Below are 14,794 nucleotides of genomic sequence, written 5' to 3' on the forward strand. Positions count from 1 at the left end.
GGTGTTTCTGAGGCCCAAATTCTGCATGTTTTTGTTATGTCTCCAAATGCCCACACCTGTGTGGTCTGGCTGCCTCTTTCTGCAGCCAGGTCTGACCTTTCTCCAGGTAGAGTACAAGTGTTTTCCATTAAGACACGTCTTTTGTGTGTGAAGGTGACAATGTACATACACGTGTGACACACGAATTGGCACCATCCTTCACATCTCTTCCACAGGCACTGGTGTCATGTCAGATGTGAAGTGATTGTGAACTCTGGAACCTCTGCCATGGCTACTTTTAATCTGAAATGCACTTCCTGGATTGTGTAGGTCTGACATCAGGCAGCAAATCAAAGACTCACACCTGCTCTGAAAATGAAGGATAAAAGGAAAATAAAAAGAGTATTTTGCTTCCAGAACTTGTTTTTTTTTTTGGGGGGGGGTCTGGTCATGGGGCCTGAACTCTGGGCCTGGGCGCTGTCCCTCAGCTCTTCAGCTCAAGGCTAGTGCTCTACCACTGGAGCCACAGCACCACTTCTGGCTTTTTGTTTTTGCTTCTGTGGTGCTGAGGAATCGAACCCAGAGCTTCATGCATGCAAGGCAAGCGCTCTACCACTGAGCCACCTTCCCAGCCCTGCTTCCAGAACTTGTAAACCCAATGGCAGGATGCTTTTCAGGAGAGCTGGACTGGACCCAGTGATCTTAATAGGAGATGTGTTTGGGGATTAAATAAATGGGGGAGAAAAAAAAACAAAGAAGACTCACATTAGAAAGCAAAAAAAAGCAAAAACCCAGAGGGTCAACACGAGGTGCTAGAGAAGGGAGGAATAAAGACACAGGCCAAGAGTCTCAGGGAGAAGGAAGTTGTAATACGTATTAAAGGCATGGGATTGCATTTAGAAATATCTTCAAGGCCAGAGATGTTTTTCTTAAGCAATGTAAGTCAAGCGCTGGATCTGTGAGCAGTGGGACAATAATGCCCTTTGTGAGTGAGCTTTTCCTGGAGTGCAGTGCTTCCCGTGTTCCCAGCCCACTCAGCAGGCCCGGCTCTATAAAAGACACGGCTGCCGCCGCCCACACGGGCCTCTGCAGACATGAAGCAGGAGCTCCGCCCGCCCCTCGCCAGCCTTCTGCTGATGGCCCTGCTGTTCCCAGGTAAAACAGAGGGGTGTGGAGCCTGCAGGCCAGCCCCTGTCCTCAGTGGTCGCTGAGTCCTAAGAGCCATCTTCTTACATGGCTGAATTTAGCCAGGAACCCCTGAGGTGGGTTCTTGGACACTTTGAATGTGCTGATGCTGTTAGCTTCGCAAGGAAGAAGTTCTCTCTTTTAACTCAATTTTCCTTCGTTCGTTCGTTCGTTCGTTCGTTCCTTCCTTCCTTCTTTCCTTCCTTCCTATTTTTGTCAGTTGTGGGGCTTGAACTCTGGGCCTGGGCACTGTCCCGCAGCTTTTCAGCTCAAGGTTAGAGCTCTACCACTTGAGCCACAGCGCCACTTGCGGTTTTCAGGTGGTTTATTGGAGATAAGAGTCTCATGGACTTTCCTGCCCAGGCTGGCTCTGAACTGTGATGCTCAGATCTCAGCCTCCTGAGTAGCTAGAATGACAGGCTCGAGACTTCCTCTTCTGGAGGAAGACATCATGTCCCAGCTCGCTGGCAATGACCAAGGCAAACATGCCGTTTGACTTGGACATTGTTCTGTGCCCCACTATTTCCTGCACACACATGGCTCACCTCCACTCCACATACACACACATGCACGTGGACACCTGCCACGCACCACATCCCGCTGCCCACCCTCATTCACACGGGTCGTCTGAACAGAGAGCTCTTAAAACAAATTATCCTCACAGAGTTGTACAAAGAAGCTTTAGTTCAATGTGTCAACTTAGGTGTGCAAGACATCTCGATCAGTGTCACCCTTCCTCCATCTCTCCCACCCTCACCTGGTTACCACGTAACGTGGTAACCCTTTTTACATTTCTGCGTCATCTTCTGATTGTACTTGCCTACCCTTCCACTCTACTGAGGAGAGAGCTCTTAACACATCCTCTTCTCTGTGCTTCTAACTCAACAGGGTCACCCAGCACTCAGCCTGGTGACCACCAGGAGGCCTTGCGTGACCCAGAGGGACCAGGGCAAGGAACAAACAGGACGAACTTGGTGCACAAACAAGTGAAACGTTACTTGCCACTACTCGGTCTCTATTTCAAGGGTAAGTCTGACACCACAGCGCATGAAATATCACCAGCACTGAATGATTCCTATGGTGTGGATGGACGTCTAGGGTCATCATTGCTTGGAGAAAATCTTTTCGCTCAAGCTGTCCTAGAACCGCAGTCTTCTGATATCCATACCTCCAGTGGCTAGAATGAGGGCCGTGACACATGAGCGTGGAGAGCCAGCTCTGCCTCGTTCTGTCCCTGCTTCCATCCCCCAGAAACTTCTCCTCAGTTCCTAGTAGTTTATTAGACTTAGACTGATTCTCATCTCACAGGGAGAAAGAAAAGAATATGCAATTGTTGTACCGCTAATATGAACAGAGCTAATATAGTCTGACAGGGTGTTATGAGACAGGATTGCCCTTCACATTGGCTAGTGAGGGAATTGAGAAGACTTGGAAATATCAGGACTAAGTGGAACTTGCTTCTACAGTTTAGAATATCAAATTATGAACAACTGAAACCGTTTTGTATTTGCTGCCTCTCTACCACCCCCTTTAAAGCTAAACTGACCACTGATTCCTGAGATAATCTGCATGATTCTAATGTTGGACATTTCTTTACACAGATTTTGAAGATTTCAAAACTATCAGCTGTGAGAAAAGGAAAGGTTACTGTCAAGAAAATTGTGATCCTACACAAACCCAAGTAGGTTACTTCTGCTCCAAAAAGAAAGATGTCTGCTGTTTACGCACGGACTGATGTTGCTTGTGCTAAAGCCCAAGCTCGGCTTGTCTGCTCGCTCCCTAGGCCAAGTCAACCAAGTGAAAGGTGTTTTGGAGAAATGGCTGAGCAGGGACGAGCTAAGGCAAGGCTAAATATTTTATTGCAGCAAAAATAGGTGACAAGAACTGGCCCGTGTAGTTCTACAAAGTGTGACTTGGCTTAAGATGTGCAGCATCATCACAATCACAATTCATGCTAGTAGTTGAGGCTTTAATAAATCCTCATAGAAAAGCATTCAAACGCTGTCTCCTTTTATTTGACATTGTTTTGGAGTGACTACTCTTATTTTAGGAACTAAGAATCATGGCAGATTTGCAAATATAAATGAAATATCAGGGGAGGCAAATGTCTAAACAAATAAAAACAATAAAGCACTACATATGTGGTGATGTGGCTGGAGCCTAGGCAATATCTGCAGCAGATACATTGAAGAGAATGAAAACACAGTTTCTGGGGAAATCTGAAAAGGGCTTTGCAAGGGGATTTATTCAATTGAGAGACAGAGTTAGAGATTTCTAAGTAGAGGACACAGTTGATGGAAAAGTAAAGAACACAAAAATCAGGGTAGCTAAGTGAATGGGAAGAAGTTCAGCCCAATATGGAAAGAGAAGGGTGAAATCTCAGAAGTAGGTTTGCCTCTCCTCAGGTAGGAAGTGTCAGGAAGTTGTCAAAGCAAACATACTTTGCTAAAGACCTGGGACTGCTAAACAAGAGGAGCTTGACAGATGCTCCCGAGAGCGGTGTGACCACATTGTAAGCTCTTCAATGTCCAGTCTAATAAAAGAGTTGGGAATGCACTGGAAATGTATGTGCTAGACGCACAGAGCCGACAAGGGTGTAGGAGAAGATCTGCAGTGACTCCGGGGAGATGACTGATGTGGGGAAAGCATCCATCCCAGGTCCTAAGGAGATGCAGCGTGCAGGCCCGGTGATGGAGAGTGGGAAGCAGTCGCTGCAACCAGGCGCCTCAGTCAGGACAAAGAGAGTTGGGAGCACAGAGAGATTCGCTGTGGACTTGTTGACATCGCCACACACATCCACAGATAGCGAGTGAGGAGCTGAACAGACTTCTGGGAATTATAGGAAGGAGAAGATGAGAAATACAATAAACATCATTCACCAGTAGGTGATAACACATTTGGAAATACAAACAGCTTCCGGGGGCGGGGACAGGTTCCTCTGATTCCTCTGTAGCTTTGGGGTGAGAGGGACAGAGGGAAATACTAAATAGTGTTAATAATTGAGGTGCAAAGAACAGAGCCCTGTGCAGTGGGGTTGGAGAGCGCGTGGAAGGGCGGGGAATGAATCACTTGAAGCAGGGATGTTCTGTGTGAGGATGAGAAAGGAAGTCCAGGAGGACGTGACAATCCCGGAAACCGGCCGGTGACACTGGCCCAGAGTGACAGCTGCTTCATCCGTCTTTGTCTCAGCCACAACCTCCACGGAGGGCTGGCGGCTGGCTTCCAGATTGAAGTCTCTTGTCAGTATAGACTTGGATAACTGACGGTACAATATCCACATCCCTAAAGTGGTGGGAACAAAGACTTTTTTTTTGGTCAGTTGTGGGTCTTGAACTCTGGTCCTGGGCACTGTCCTTTGGCTCTTCAGCTCAAGAGTAGCACTCTACCACTTGAGCCACAACGCTACTTCCAGTTTTCTGGTGGTTAATTGGAGATGAATCTCATGGACTTTCTTCCCTAGGCTGGCTTTGAACCGCGATCCTCAGATCTCAGCCTCCTGAGTAGCTAGGATGACAGGCGTGAGCCACCGGTGCCTGGCGAAAACAAAGACTTTTTAAGAACTATTTTTGCTTGATTTAGGGGTAAGAGTTAAAACAGTGACTTAAGTATGAGAATGGGGTGGGGCGCATCCATGTGAGGAGGGGATTCAATGAAAGGGCAAAGTTGATTGATTAATTCATTTAATCCTCACACCAACACATCGGCTAGCGGCTGACACCCAAGGAGAAGGAAAGACCCACAACACTGGACATTCATATAAAGCAAGAAGTATGGACAGTGTACATTCGCTCTTTTCTAAGCAATCTGCCGATTCGTGCACAAGGCATAACATACTGTGTTGGTTATTCTACTTTCTCAGAAAAGTTGCAAAAATAGTTATGAAACTTTATGAAAAAAATCTAAATGTTCAAAATTAAAGCAATAGCTCGGAGACATATACCTAATTAACAAGGCACGACATATTCTTTGGGCATAACAAATATAAAAGCAATGAAAACCACAGAAATGTTTTAAAATTTAATGTTTTTTTTTGCTAGCCCTAGGGCTTGGATTCGGGGCCTGGGTACTGTACCTGAGCTTCTTTTGCTCAAGGTTAGCACTCGAGCTTGAGCCAAAGCACCACTTTTGGCCTTTTCTATTTATGTGGTACTGGGGAATTAAACCCATGGCTTCGTGCATGCTAGGCAAGCATTCTACAGCTCTTAAATTAATTTTTTTTTGGTCGGTTGTGGGGCTTGAACTCTGGGCCTGGGCGCTGTCCTTGCACTCCTCAGCTCAAGGTGAGTGCTCTACCGCTTGAGCCACAGAACCACTTCCTGTTTTCGAGTGGTTTATTGGAGATAAGAGTCTCACAGTCTTTCCTGCCCAGGCTGGCTTTGAACCGTGATCCTCAGATGTCAGCCTCCTGAGTAGCTAGGATTACAGGTGTGAGCCACTGGCACCTGGCTGTAAATTAAAATTTTAAGATAGTATTCTATCCTAGGAATTATGGGATGAAAATGTCCATATATTTGATGTAAACTAATTGTGAAAAATATGGTCAGAATCATTGAAGATTCTGTTAAAGTTATTGGCAATTTTGAATTATCTTTTAAAAGTACCCTGTCAAATGAAGGGATTACTTCTCTCTCTCTCTCTCTCTCTCTCTCTCTCTCTCTCTCTCTCTCTCTCTATATATATATATATATATATATATATATATATATATATATATATATATATATATATGTATCTATCTCTATATACAAATCTCTGTATACATATATATTTTGGGTCAGTCCTGGGGCTTGAATTCAAGTCCTGAGTGTGATTCCTGAACTTTGGTGTTCAAAGCTAGCTCTCTGCCACTTGAGCCACGGCTCTACTTCTATCTTTTTCTTTCTGGTGGTTAATTAGAGATAAGAGTCTCATGCCAGGGGATCTCAATCTCCTGAGTAGCTGGGATTACAGGAATGAGCCACTGGTGCCTAGACTAAATGTATATATTTTAAAAGATAAAGAGTAATGGAGCTAAGGATACATATGTATGTAAAAAGTATATATAATGTAAATATAAAGTTATCCTTTGGTCATAGGTAGAGATTCTTAGTAAGACTTAAGTAGTCAAATTTAACAAGGAATAACTTTCTGGACATTAAGATGATAAAACATTAATGCCTGCCACCCAAACAGAGTGTGGACGATATACAAGAACTCACTAAAGAAACAAAAATCTGATTTTTTTTCAACCATTTCTAGGATTTCTCATGTCTCTGCTTGAGACAAGGAAATGAAGCCTTTCAGGACCGGTTTTGAGCCATCAGCTCTGTTGGTCATTGTGGGGTTTTGTTTCTTTCACAGAGCTGTTATTACAGAACTCAGTACTCAGGAGGCCTTGGACACCATCTGTACTGGGAGGAGGAGCCTCTCTCCGGACAGTGGCCTTAGGGCGTTGCAGGGCTCTCTGCGACAGTGTCTGGTCTCCATGCCCACCTGGGCTTGCCGTGCCCTCCCTCCCGCGGTCCCCCGAAGCCATCCCTGTGCTTTGATCACTGTGCCTCGTCCATGGCTTACATTCCCTGAGGCTGGGAAATGCACTTTCCCCTTAGTGACCAAACTCGACTGTGGCAGGCTGGTCAGCCCTGCCCCCTTGACTTCCTGGACTTGATAATGGCCACATGTAAGCGTCTCTACCCTTCTAAACAAGAAGAGGCCACTGTAGCTGTAGCCTGGGTTGGGCTATGCCTGGTCTGGCTTATCTTTATTTCTTGGGTTATGAGGAATGAGGTGTCACGTTCCTGTCATTCCAGCCACGTAAGAGATGGAGATTAAGAAGGCCAAGGCATGAGGCCAGTCCAAGTGGACATTAGGGAGTCTCCATCTCAAACAAGCCAAGCATGGCAGTGTGTGTCTATAATCCCTCCTGCCCACCAAGATAGCATAGATAAGAGGATCGCAGTCTAAGAGCTCAAGAAAAAAACCCAAGGCTATATCTGAAAAATAACTAAGGCCAAAAAAAAAAAAGACTGCCGAGCATGCATGAGGCCTTGAGTTCAAACCACAGTACTGATGAGAGACAGGAAGAAGAGAGAGAGAGAGACAGAGAGAGAGAGAGAGAGAGAGAGAGAGAGGGGGGAAACTGACAACTACCTGTTCCTAGGGAATCTTAGCACCAAGAACAAGAGTGAGTAACCCCAGTGAAGAGACCGAGTTCATTGATGAAGCTCTCTCTCTCTTTCTCTCTCTCTTTCATTTTGTAAGTGATGGGGCTTGAATTCGGGGCCTGGGCACTGTCCCTCAGCTCTTCAGCTTAAGGCCAGCACTCTACCACTTGAGCCACAGTGCCACTTCCAGTTTTCTGGTGGTTTATTGGCCCTAAGAGTCTCGTGGACTTTCCTGCCTGGGCCGGCTTTGAACCCTGATCCTTAGACCTCAGCTTCCTATGTAGCTAGGATGACAGGCGTGAGCCACCAGTGCCAGGCTTCTTTTTTGATGGAACAAATGATTCTCTGGGTAACACCAATAACACTTGAATGACCTGAGGACCAGCCGCGTGCAGCCCTGTGCTGAGGCCAGGGGTCACCCAGAGCGGGTGGTAAGTAGCTCTGTCCAGTGGCCTCTCTTGCTGCTTCTCTTCCTGCCAGGAATCTGCTGTGGGGCCCACACCTTCCCCTCCCTGGGCTCTGAAACCTCTAGAGAATTCTTGTCAAGGCTCCTACATTCTGGTCCTATGCATCGCCAGTTGTCCTTTTCATCTCACTGGGAGACAAGTTAAGGGCCGAGCACTGAAGAACTCTGGGGATGCTTCTATTGGTGAACACAATGGACAAAATGGCCCTTTGATTGGTATCTGTGACAAACAATGACCGTGTGTGCAAAGGAGCAATGTGTGTTGAGAAGCAGGGAGCTTCCCCTGCGAGGAAGCTCCATCAGCAGTGGGCCGGACAGCTCCTAGGGCGAGGGAGCACCGCACAGAGAACCCAGCAGACAGGGAGTCCGCTGATCAGTTACGCTCACTGTGGGAGAGAAAGGAGAACTTGGTGTTCCACTGTGGAAAACAATGAACAGCTGCCCAGCTGAGAGAGTAACTGAGGAATTGAGTCCAGACATTGGAAAGCAAGCCCTGAAGGAGTTTCCAAGAGTACGGGAAGGCCTCGCCTCTGTGTGTGTAAAGATACAAGGATAAAAGCAAAGTGTGACTATGGGGCCACGAGAACTCAGTCGGAAGATTGTTTCAGGGGCCACCGTGCTAAGAAGTGTTGGCCAGACAAATGCTGCCGTCAGGAGCTGGAGAGGACTCTTTGTTATGATCGAAACCCAAGGTCTGTGTTGAAGATACGGAAATAGTTTAAAACTGAAAACTTAGTATAGCCCTCTAAGGACTACAGGAAATGATGTAGGCCATAAGAAGAGTCCCCTAGGGTTATTAGGAGAACCAGAGATTCCACAGAATCACAGACCACGGCTTCTTTCACGAAGGACCCTGGAGAGGGATAGCTGAGAATCTTGAAACAGGGGACATTGATCAAATATAGTGTATTCATACACGGCTTTGTTAAATGGTGATTCCTTTGGACAACTACACCAAAAAGTATACAATGGCAGAGCACCTGCATCAACAAGAGCCCAAAGGTCTGGCTGTTGGTCTCCATGACATCAGTTGTTCTGTCTCTTTTTCCCCAGTAGGAAGCAGATGCAAACCACTTAGTCCCATGCCACGCTGTGGTCACTTCCCTCCGACAGCTAAGCCAGACCATGTTCATTGTCACCAGTATTATTGTTATCAGAAGCAGTGCCCGAGACAGAATCCAAGAACCGCCTCATGTCTGGACTGTAAGTGACTTACAAATCACAGTGCCTCGTTTTATGGATTAAAGGCACTGATGCAGTAGTTAAGATTACAGGCTTGGCCAGGTGCTGGTGGCTCATGCCTATAATCCTAGCTACTCAGGAGGCTGAGCTCTGAGGATCATGGTTCAAAGCCAGCCCGGGCAGGAACATCTGTGAGACTCTTATGAACCACCAGAAAAGTGGAAGTGGTGCTGTGGCTCAAGTGGTAGAGCACTTGCCTTGAGCTGAAGAGCTGAGGGACAGTGCTCAGGCCCAGAGTTCAAGCCCCAAAACTGTCTAAAAAAGAAAGAAAGGAAGGAAGGAAGGAAGGAAGGAAGGAAGGAAGGAAGGAAGGAAGGAAGGAAGGAAGGAAGGAAAGAAGGAAGGAAGGAAAGAAGGAAGGAAGGAAGGAAGGAAGGAAGAAAGAAAAAGAAAGAAAGAAAGAAAGAAAGAAAGAAAGAAAGAAAGAAAGAAAGAAAGAAAGAAAGAAAGAAAGAAAGAGATTGCCTGGCCAGACTGCCTGTTTTTAAGTTAGGTTATTTGTCTTTTTGTTGAATGATATCTGGATTGAATTAATGTCTAAAAAATAATTTGCTACTATCAAATAAATGCTTGCAAACTGTCCTTCTTCTCCTCGTGGGATGTTCTGCTTTTCTCCTCGAGCATGTGTCGGGCTCAATCATTATCTTGGTGCTGGAACAAAGTGTCCTGGAGCCTCTCAGTCCTGTAATTACCTGAACCTGTGACCCAGGGCCAGGATCAATGCCCTGAGTCAGTGAGCCTGATTTTCTAGTTTAGCTTCTTTGGGGTGGCAGGCCTTATTCTCTAGAACAATTGGTGAAGTTCTCCCTTGAGGGTTGCATTCTGAATCTGTGACTTGGAAATAAATTCAAATCTGAAGGAAAAGCTGGGTGTTAAACTTGCTATGATTAAGCTGGGTGCCAGTAGCTCATGCTGTAATCCTAGCAACTCAGGAGGCTGAGATCTGAGGATCGTGATTTGAGGTAGGAAAGTCCATAAGAAGCTTATCTCCAAGTAGCCACCCCAAAAATAAGGCAGAAGTGGAGCTATGGCTTAAAGTGGGAGAGTACTAACCTTGAGTGAAAAAGCTCAGGGATGGCACCCAGGCCCTGAGTTCAAGCACAAAAACAAAGCAAACAAACAAAAACTTGGTGCTATTAATTTATTTCTCCCCTAAGTGACTTGATTTTTTCCAACTTAACTCATAAAGTTTCAAAATATATTGAACATTTTAGGCTATAATTTTACAGCTACTTTATTAGTGGCTGAACTGTAGTATATAACCTCTCCCCTAAACCTCTCTAAATAAGGTATATAAATAGAAAGAATACATATTGCATATAAAATTGTGTTCTATCATTTTATCTATAAGTTAACTTCTTAACAATGACATGTATTTGGGCTTGTATGGTATAATCTTTAAAATTCTTGTCTTTGGTCTATTAGAGATGCCTCCAAAGTTGTAATTATTCATAGACCTTCTTGAGCTTAGGATGTGTTCTTAGCTTGGAGGCCAATCTTCCCAAGGGCGAAATTAAACTGCTTGTGTTTTTTTCTTAAAAAGTGGAGATTTCAGATATTTTTGGAACAAATGTTTCACAGAGAAAGGACTTTAAATTCTAATAATTTTACTCATTTATATTCCATATATGAATATATATATTTGATAATTATTTTACAATGATTAGCATTCCAGATAATTTATTTATATATGTAATTATATATTATATATTTTATGTTTCAGAAATAAAAAAACAGCTTCTAATACCCAGAAAAATTTGCCCCCCCCCCACACACACTGAGGACCAGTGACACCATCTTTGATCTCCATCCAATACTGTGTAACTTCCCAACGAACACTTGGGCATCTTCTTGTTTGAATGATTTGATTGTTCACTCATACAGTAGGTCTGGGACCAAGTGTGACATCTCTTTTGCAAAACTCATTGTTTTAGGCAACTCTCAAGGCCAACTCTATTTTAGCCTGGTTAGCTAAGATGGAAGGCAGACTGTAAGAATATCATGAAGCTATTATAAAGGATGAGACGTTGGTCAAGATGCATTGCCCCCATCATCTGACTTGTTGAATTGAAGCCCCCTTTGTACAACTCCTTAAACTTAGAGAAAGAAATAATAGAAAGCTTTCTGCATTCCCACTTGAACAGATTGCTAAGGTACATCAAATACAAAAGGAAGTCATACCATGCAAAGTTTGTTATTGTTTATATAGAAGAGGGAGTAGACTTTCATATGAACTTACATATAGATAGGAAGCCTACAGAAGGATTAGTAAGAACCTAGCAGAATGGCCATGGTGGCTTGTGGAAGGGGGAGAGACCAAATAGAAGACTTACTTTTCACTTTGTGTTGAGAGGTTAAAGTGAACCTAAGAGATGATAGCTGCAGCTGCATGAACAGTATGTTTCAGCACACGTATCTAAGCCTACATGACAGACCTGTCTTCTGGTCTCCCAGTCAAAGCCTCATGCCTCACAAACACTTCCTTATGTCTGCCCATCCAAACACTTCCTTATGTCTGTCCATCCAAACACTTCCTTATGTCTGTCCATCCAAAGCCAGGAGTCCCCCCCCCCCCCCGCCCCTTCACTCTCCCCCCCCACCACACATACACTAGTCACAGGCCGATTGGATGCTGTGGCCCCAAGGACTCTCTGTCCCCTCCAGACCACAATGAGGAAAATCTGTCTTCTTTCCTCAAAGTGGACAGCATTCTGGCTTCAAGCAAACAGCTTCATTTGGTAAATCTTTACAATAAAACGCTATGTTCTACCCCGTGTGCTGTCTTCACTTAGCACGTTTCTGAGGCTCGTCTCCGTGGTACGCATCTCGAGTTGCTGCTCTTGTCCTGTTTATCTCCTTCATCTTAGTAGAAAATTTTGTTTGTTTATTTGCATAAATTACCTATACCAAGAGGGGTCTCATCCTGATATTTCTGTACACACATTTGATATAATTTGATCAAATTTGCCCTCTATTACTATTTCATAACCTTTTCCCCTCCAAATACCCCTCATTTTTAAAAAAATGGGTGTATTTTTCTATTTTTATTACTATATTGGAAAACAGGAATGACTCCATTACTGTGTTGTAACATGTTATTTAAGCTGTTTTCCATTGACATTCTAATAAATGATCATTTACTGGTGTCTTAGTACTCATTGGACTATGGTTTCTGTTGATTATCTATCTAGGAGTGATTTCCAGTCCACCTTGCTAAATATTGCCCAACAGAAAGCTTTCTGAGGGCAGGCCATACACGTCTCTCTTGTCTATGTCTCTAAAAATCCACTTAAAAGTGTTGGCTCCATTTCTTCTTAAGCCTTCATGCATCAAGTTTTTGGTTAATTTCTGCCTCTAAGGAATGACAAAGTACCCATTTGTAGGCAGAAAGATAAAATTACTCAGTACTTTCTGCCTTCTGTCTTAACTCAGTAGAGCAGATAAATATGCTCATTTGTGATTAGCATTCTAGGAAGTATATAAAGGTCCTATTTCCTCCTTCTTCATCTCACTTCCCGCCACATTCATCAGCCTTGCTTTCCCCAACAGAAAGGCACAGAGGTCCAAGGGACCCCTAAAACATGAGGATCCTCTTTCTTTTTGCTACTTTCTTCTGTTGTTTGGTCCAGAAAAGCTCAGGTACGTGTCACCTGGGAGCTGGAATGGAGCTGTGTGTGAGTGAGCCAGTGCGGGAACAGGGTGTGGGTCTGTCTGTGTGCAGGGAGTGTGTGCAGGGACACCATGCGGGGCTCAGACCCTCACCCCTTTCATCTTCATTAGGAAGAGTTTTAAGACTAAATAAGGAGTATAAGTATCCTGACACAAGACAAAGAGCCTATGTATTCTGAGACAAACAGGACACTCTTGCTGCTGTCTGAGAAAGCTTTTCAGCTTGATGATGGTGAGGGAAGTGTCAGAGCAAATCAAAGATCTTCTCCAGCAGCCCAACAGCCACAGACAGAAACTCAGCGAGCCCAAGAGAACATGCTGCTTATTGCTGTGCAGTGAACGCTTGCAGTCATAAATAATCTTCCTTCTCACAGTAATGTTCCTAGGCCAGATAAACTCCTTTATTGATGAGAAAACCAAAATATTAGCCATCTAAATGAGTCATCCATTATTCACAGAAGACTGGAATCCACATCCCCAGTCCGCGAGGCTGGTGGCACTGATACCTGTTTTAAAAAGTTTTTCAAAAGTTTTTTTGTTATGATAAAGGTGATTTACAAAGGGGTCCCTTTATGTTTATTAAAGGTTTTTTGTTTGGGTTTTTTTTTTTTTTTTTTTGTCGGTCATGGGGCTTGAACTCCGGGCCTGGGCGCTGTCCCTCAGCTCTTCAGCTCAAGGCGAGCGCTCTACCACTTGAGCTACAGTGCCACTTCCGGTTTTCTGGTGGTTTATTGGAGATAGGAGTCTCACGGTCTCTCCTGCCCGGGCTGGCTTTGAACCGCGATCCTCAGATCTCAGCCTCCTGAGTAGCTAGGATTACAGGCGTGAGCCACCAGCGCCCGGCTGGGTTTTTTTTTTTTAACTGTATTTGTTTTGTCTTTTCTTTTTTGGTACTGGGGATCGAACCCAGGACGTTGCACTTGCTAGGCAAGCGCTTTGCCACTGAGCTACATCCCAGCCCTTAAAGGTTTTATTGAGGGCTTCACTCTGCTTTTCCTGCCAAGTAAAAGCAGGATTGAAGTGGTATAGGCTCAGAGTCTTGTCTGTGTGTATATGTGTGTGTGCACACGTGTGATGCGCGTGTGTGGGTGCCAGCCCACGACTCTGTTATTGTGTATGAATCATGACCAGTAGCATTTGCAGACCTGACATGGTTCAGTAAGGCCTTTTATTAATCATGTCTTTCCTGAAGCGTCTTCTTTATGACAACTTTAGGTGGGTGTATGTCTTATAGTTCCACAAGTCAAGGTTTTATTTTCTTAGGAATGAAACTAAAAAAGAAATTGCCTCAAGCTGAGAATCAGAACAATTTCCAATGCTCTTGGAGAGGAAGACCAACCTTTACCACGCTGCTCTCTTTTCTAAAACTTGTGTTTGTTCCCTGCCGTGCATATCTCTTTCTGGAAGGCTGGGGAACCTGGGTGTGAGGGGTGGACACGCCACACGAGAAGAGATATAAAGTGTTGCTTCTGCTTTAAAGCTAAGGGGCTAGCAGGCAGTGGAATCTGATCGTGAATCCCAGGGAAAGCTTTCCCAGGCTGTGGGCTGGGGTTATAACTTCCTCTCTGTACCATGTGAGTCAAATATGAACCCTGTCTTGTCCCATCCGCAGAAGATCTCCCGCCTGGAATTAGAGACACTGTCTGCCTGATGCAACATGGGCAATGCAGACTTTTTTTCTGCCATTTTGGCGAGAGAAAGAGTGACATTTGCTCTGATCCCTGGAATCGATGCTGTGTCCCCTACATGAGTGACGAAGGAAACAGATTTCCGTACCAGGCATGAGATCCAAAACATAAGCTCCTGGAAGCCAGAGACCTTGATGCATCCTTAAAGGTTGAAAAGAATGCAAGGCTGTGAGATGCTTAATAAACGTGTGGAATGAACCCACCACCCAAGGTGAAGGGCTGATGGATGGGTTTTCTTTAAGTCCCCCTCACTTTGTCATTTTCTTTAAGGGAGTTTCCAGATTGTGTAATATTCTACTTTCTTTCCCTATCTTCTTGTTACAGTTTGTAACTATCCAGAGACAGTGGTAGAATAGTAACTAAGCTCAAACAGGAATCTCAAAAGGGTAGAAATGTAGCCGATCTGCCGACCTTCATCCCAT

The 14,794-nt window shown here is 44.7% G+C and overlaps 1 protein-coding gene and 1 long non-coding RNA gene across 2 annotated transcripts; both read left to right on the plus strand.

Moving 5' to 3' along the window:
• The first annotated feature begins 1,037 nt into the window (after window positions 1-1,037).
• Window positions 1,038-3,157, plus strand: LOC138823088 (uncharacterized). The gene is made up of 3 exons (XR_011370740.1): window positions 1,038-1,134; window positions 2,053-2,190; window positions 2,766-3,157. It is a non-coding gene; the product is annotated as an uncharacterized lncRNA (long non-coding RNA).
• Window positions 3,158-12,532: 9,375 nt separating this feature from the next.
• LOC138823433 (sperm-associated antigen 11A-like) lies at window positions 12,533-14,582 on the plus strand. Its single transcript, XM_070016819.1, has 2 exons — window positions 12,533-12,654; window positions 14,297-14,582. The coding sequence occupies exons 1-2, from the start codon at window positions 12,597-12,599 to the stop codon at window positions 14,467-14,469; spliced, it is 231 nt and encodes a 76-aa protein (XP_069872920.1). The 5' UTR covers window positions 12,533-12,596; the 3' UTR covers window positions 14,470-14,582.
• Window positions 14,583-14,794: the final 212 nt, after the last annotated feature.

The sequence above is a fragment of the Dipodomys merriami genome, unplaced genomic scaffold, assembly GCF_024711535.1.
Source record: "Dipodomys merriami isolate MVZ:Mamm:240054 unplaced genomic scaffold, mDipMer1.0.p SCAF_12, whole genome shotgun sequence".
Lineage (NCBI taxonomy): Eukaryota > Metazoa > Chordata > Mammalia > Rodentia > Heteromyidae > Dipodomys > Dipodomys merriami.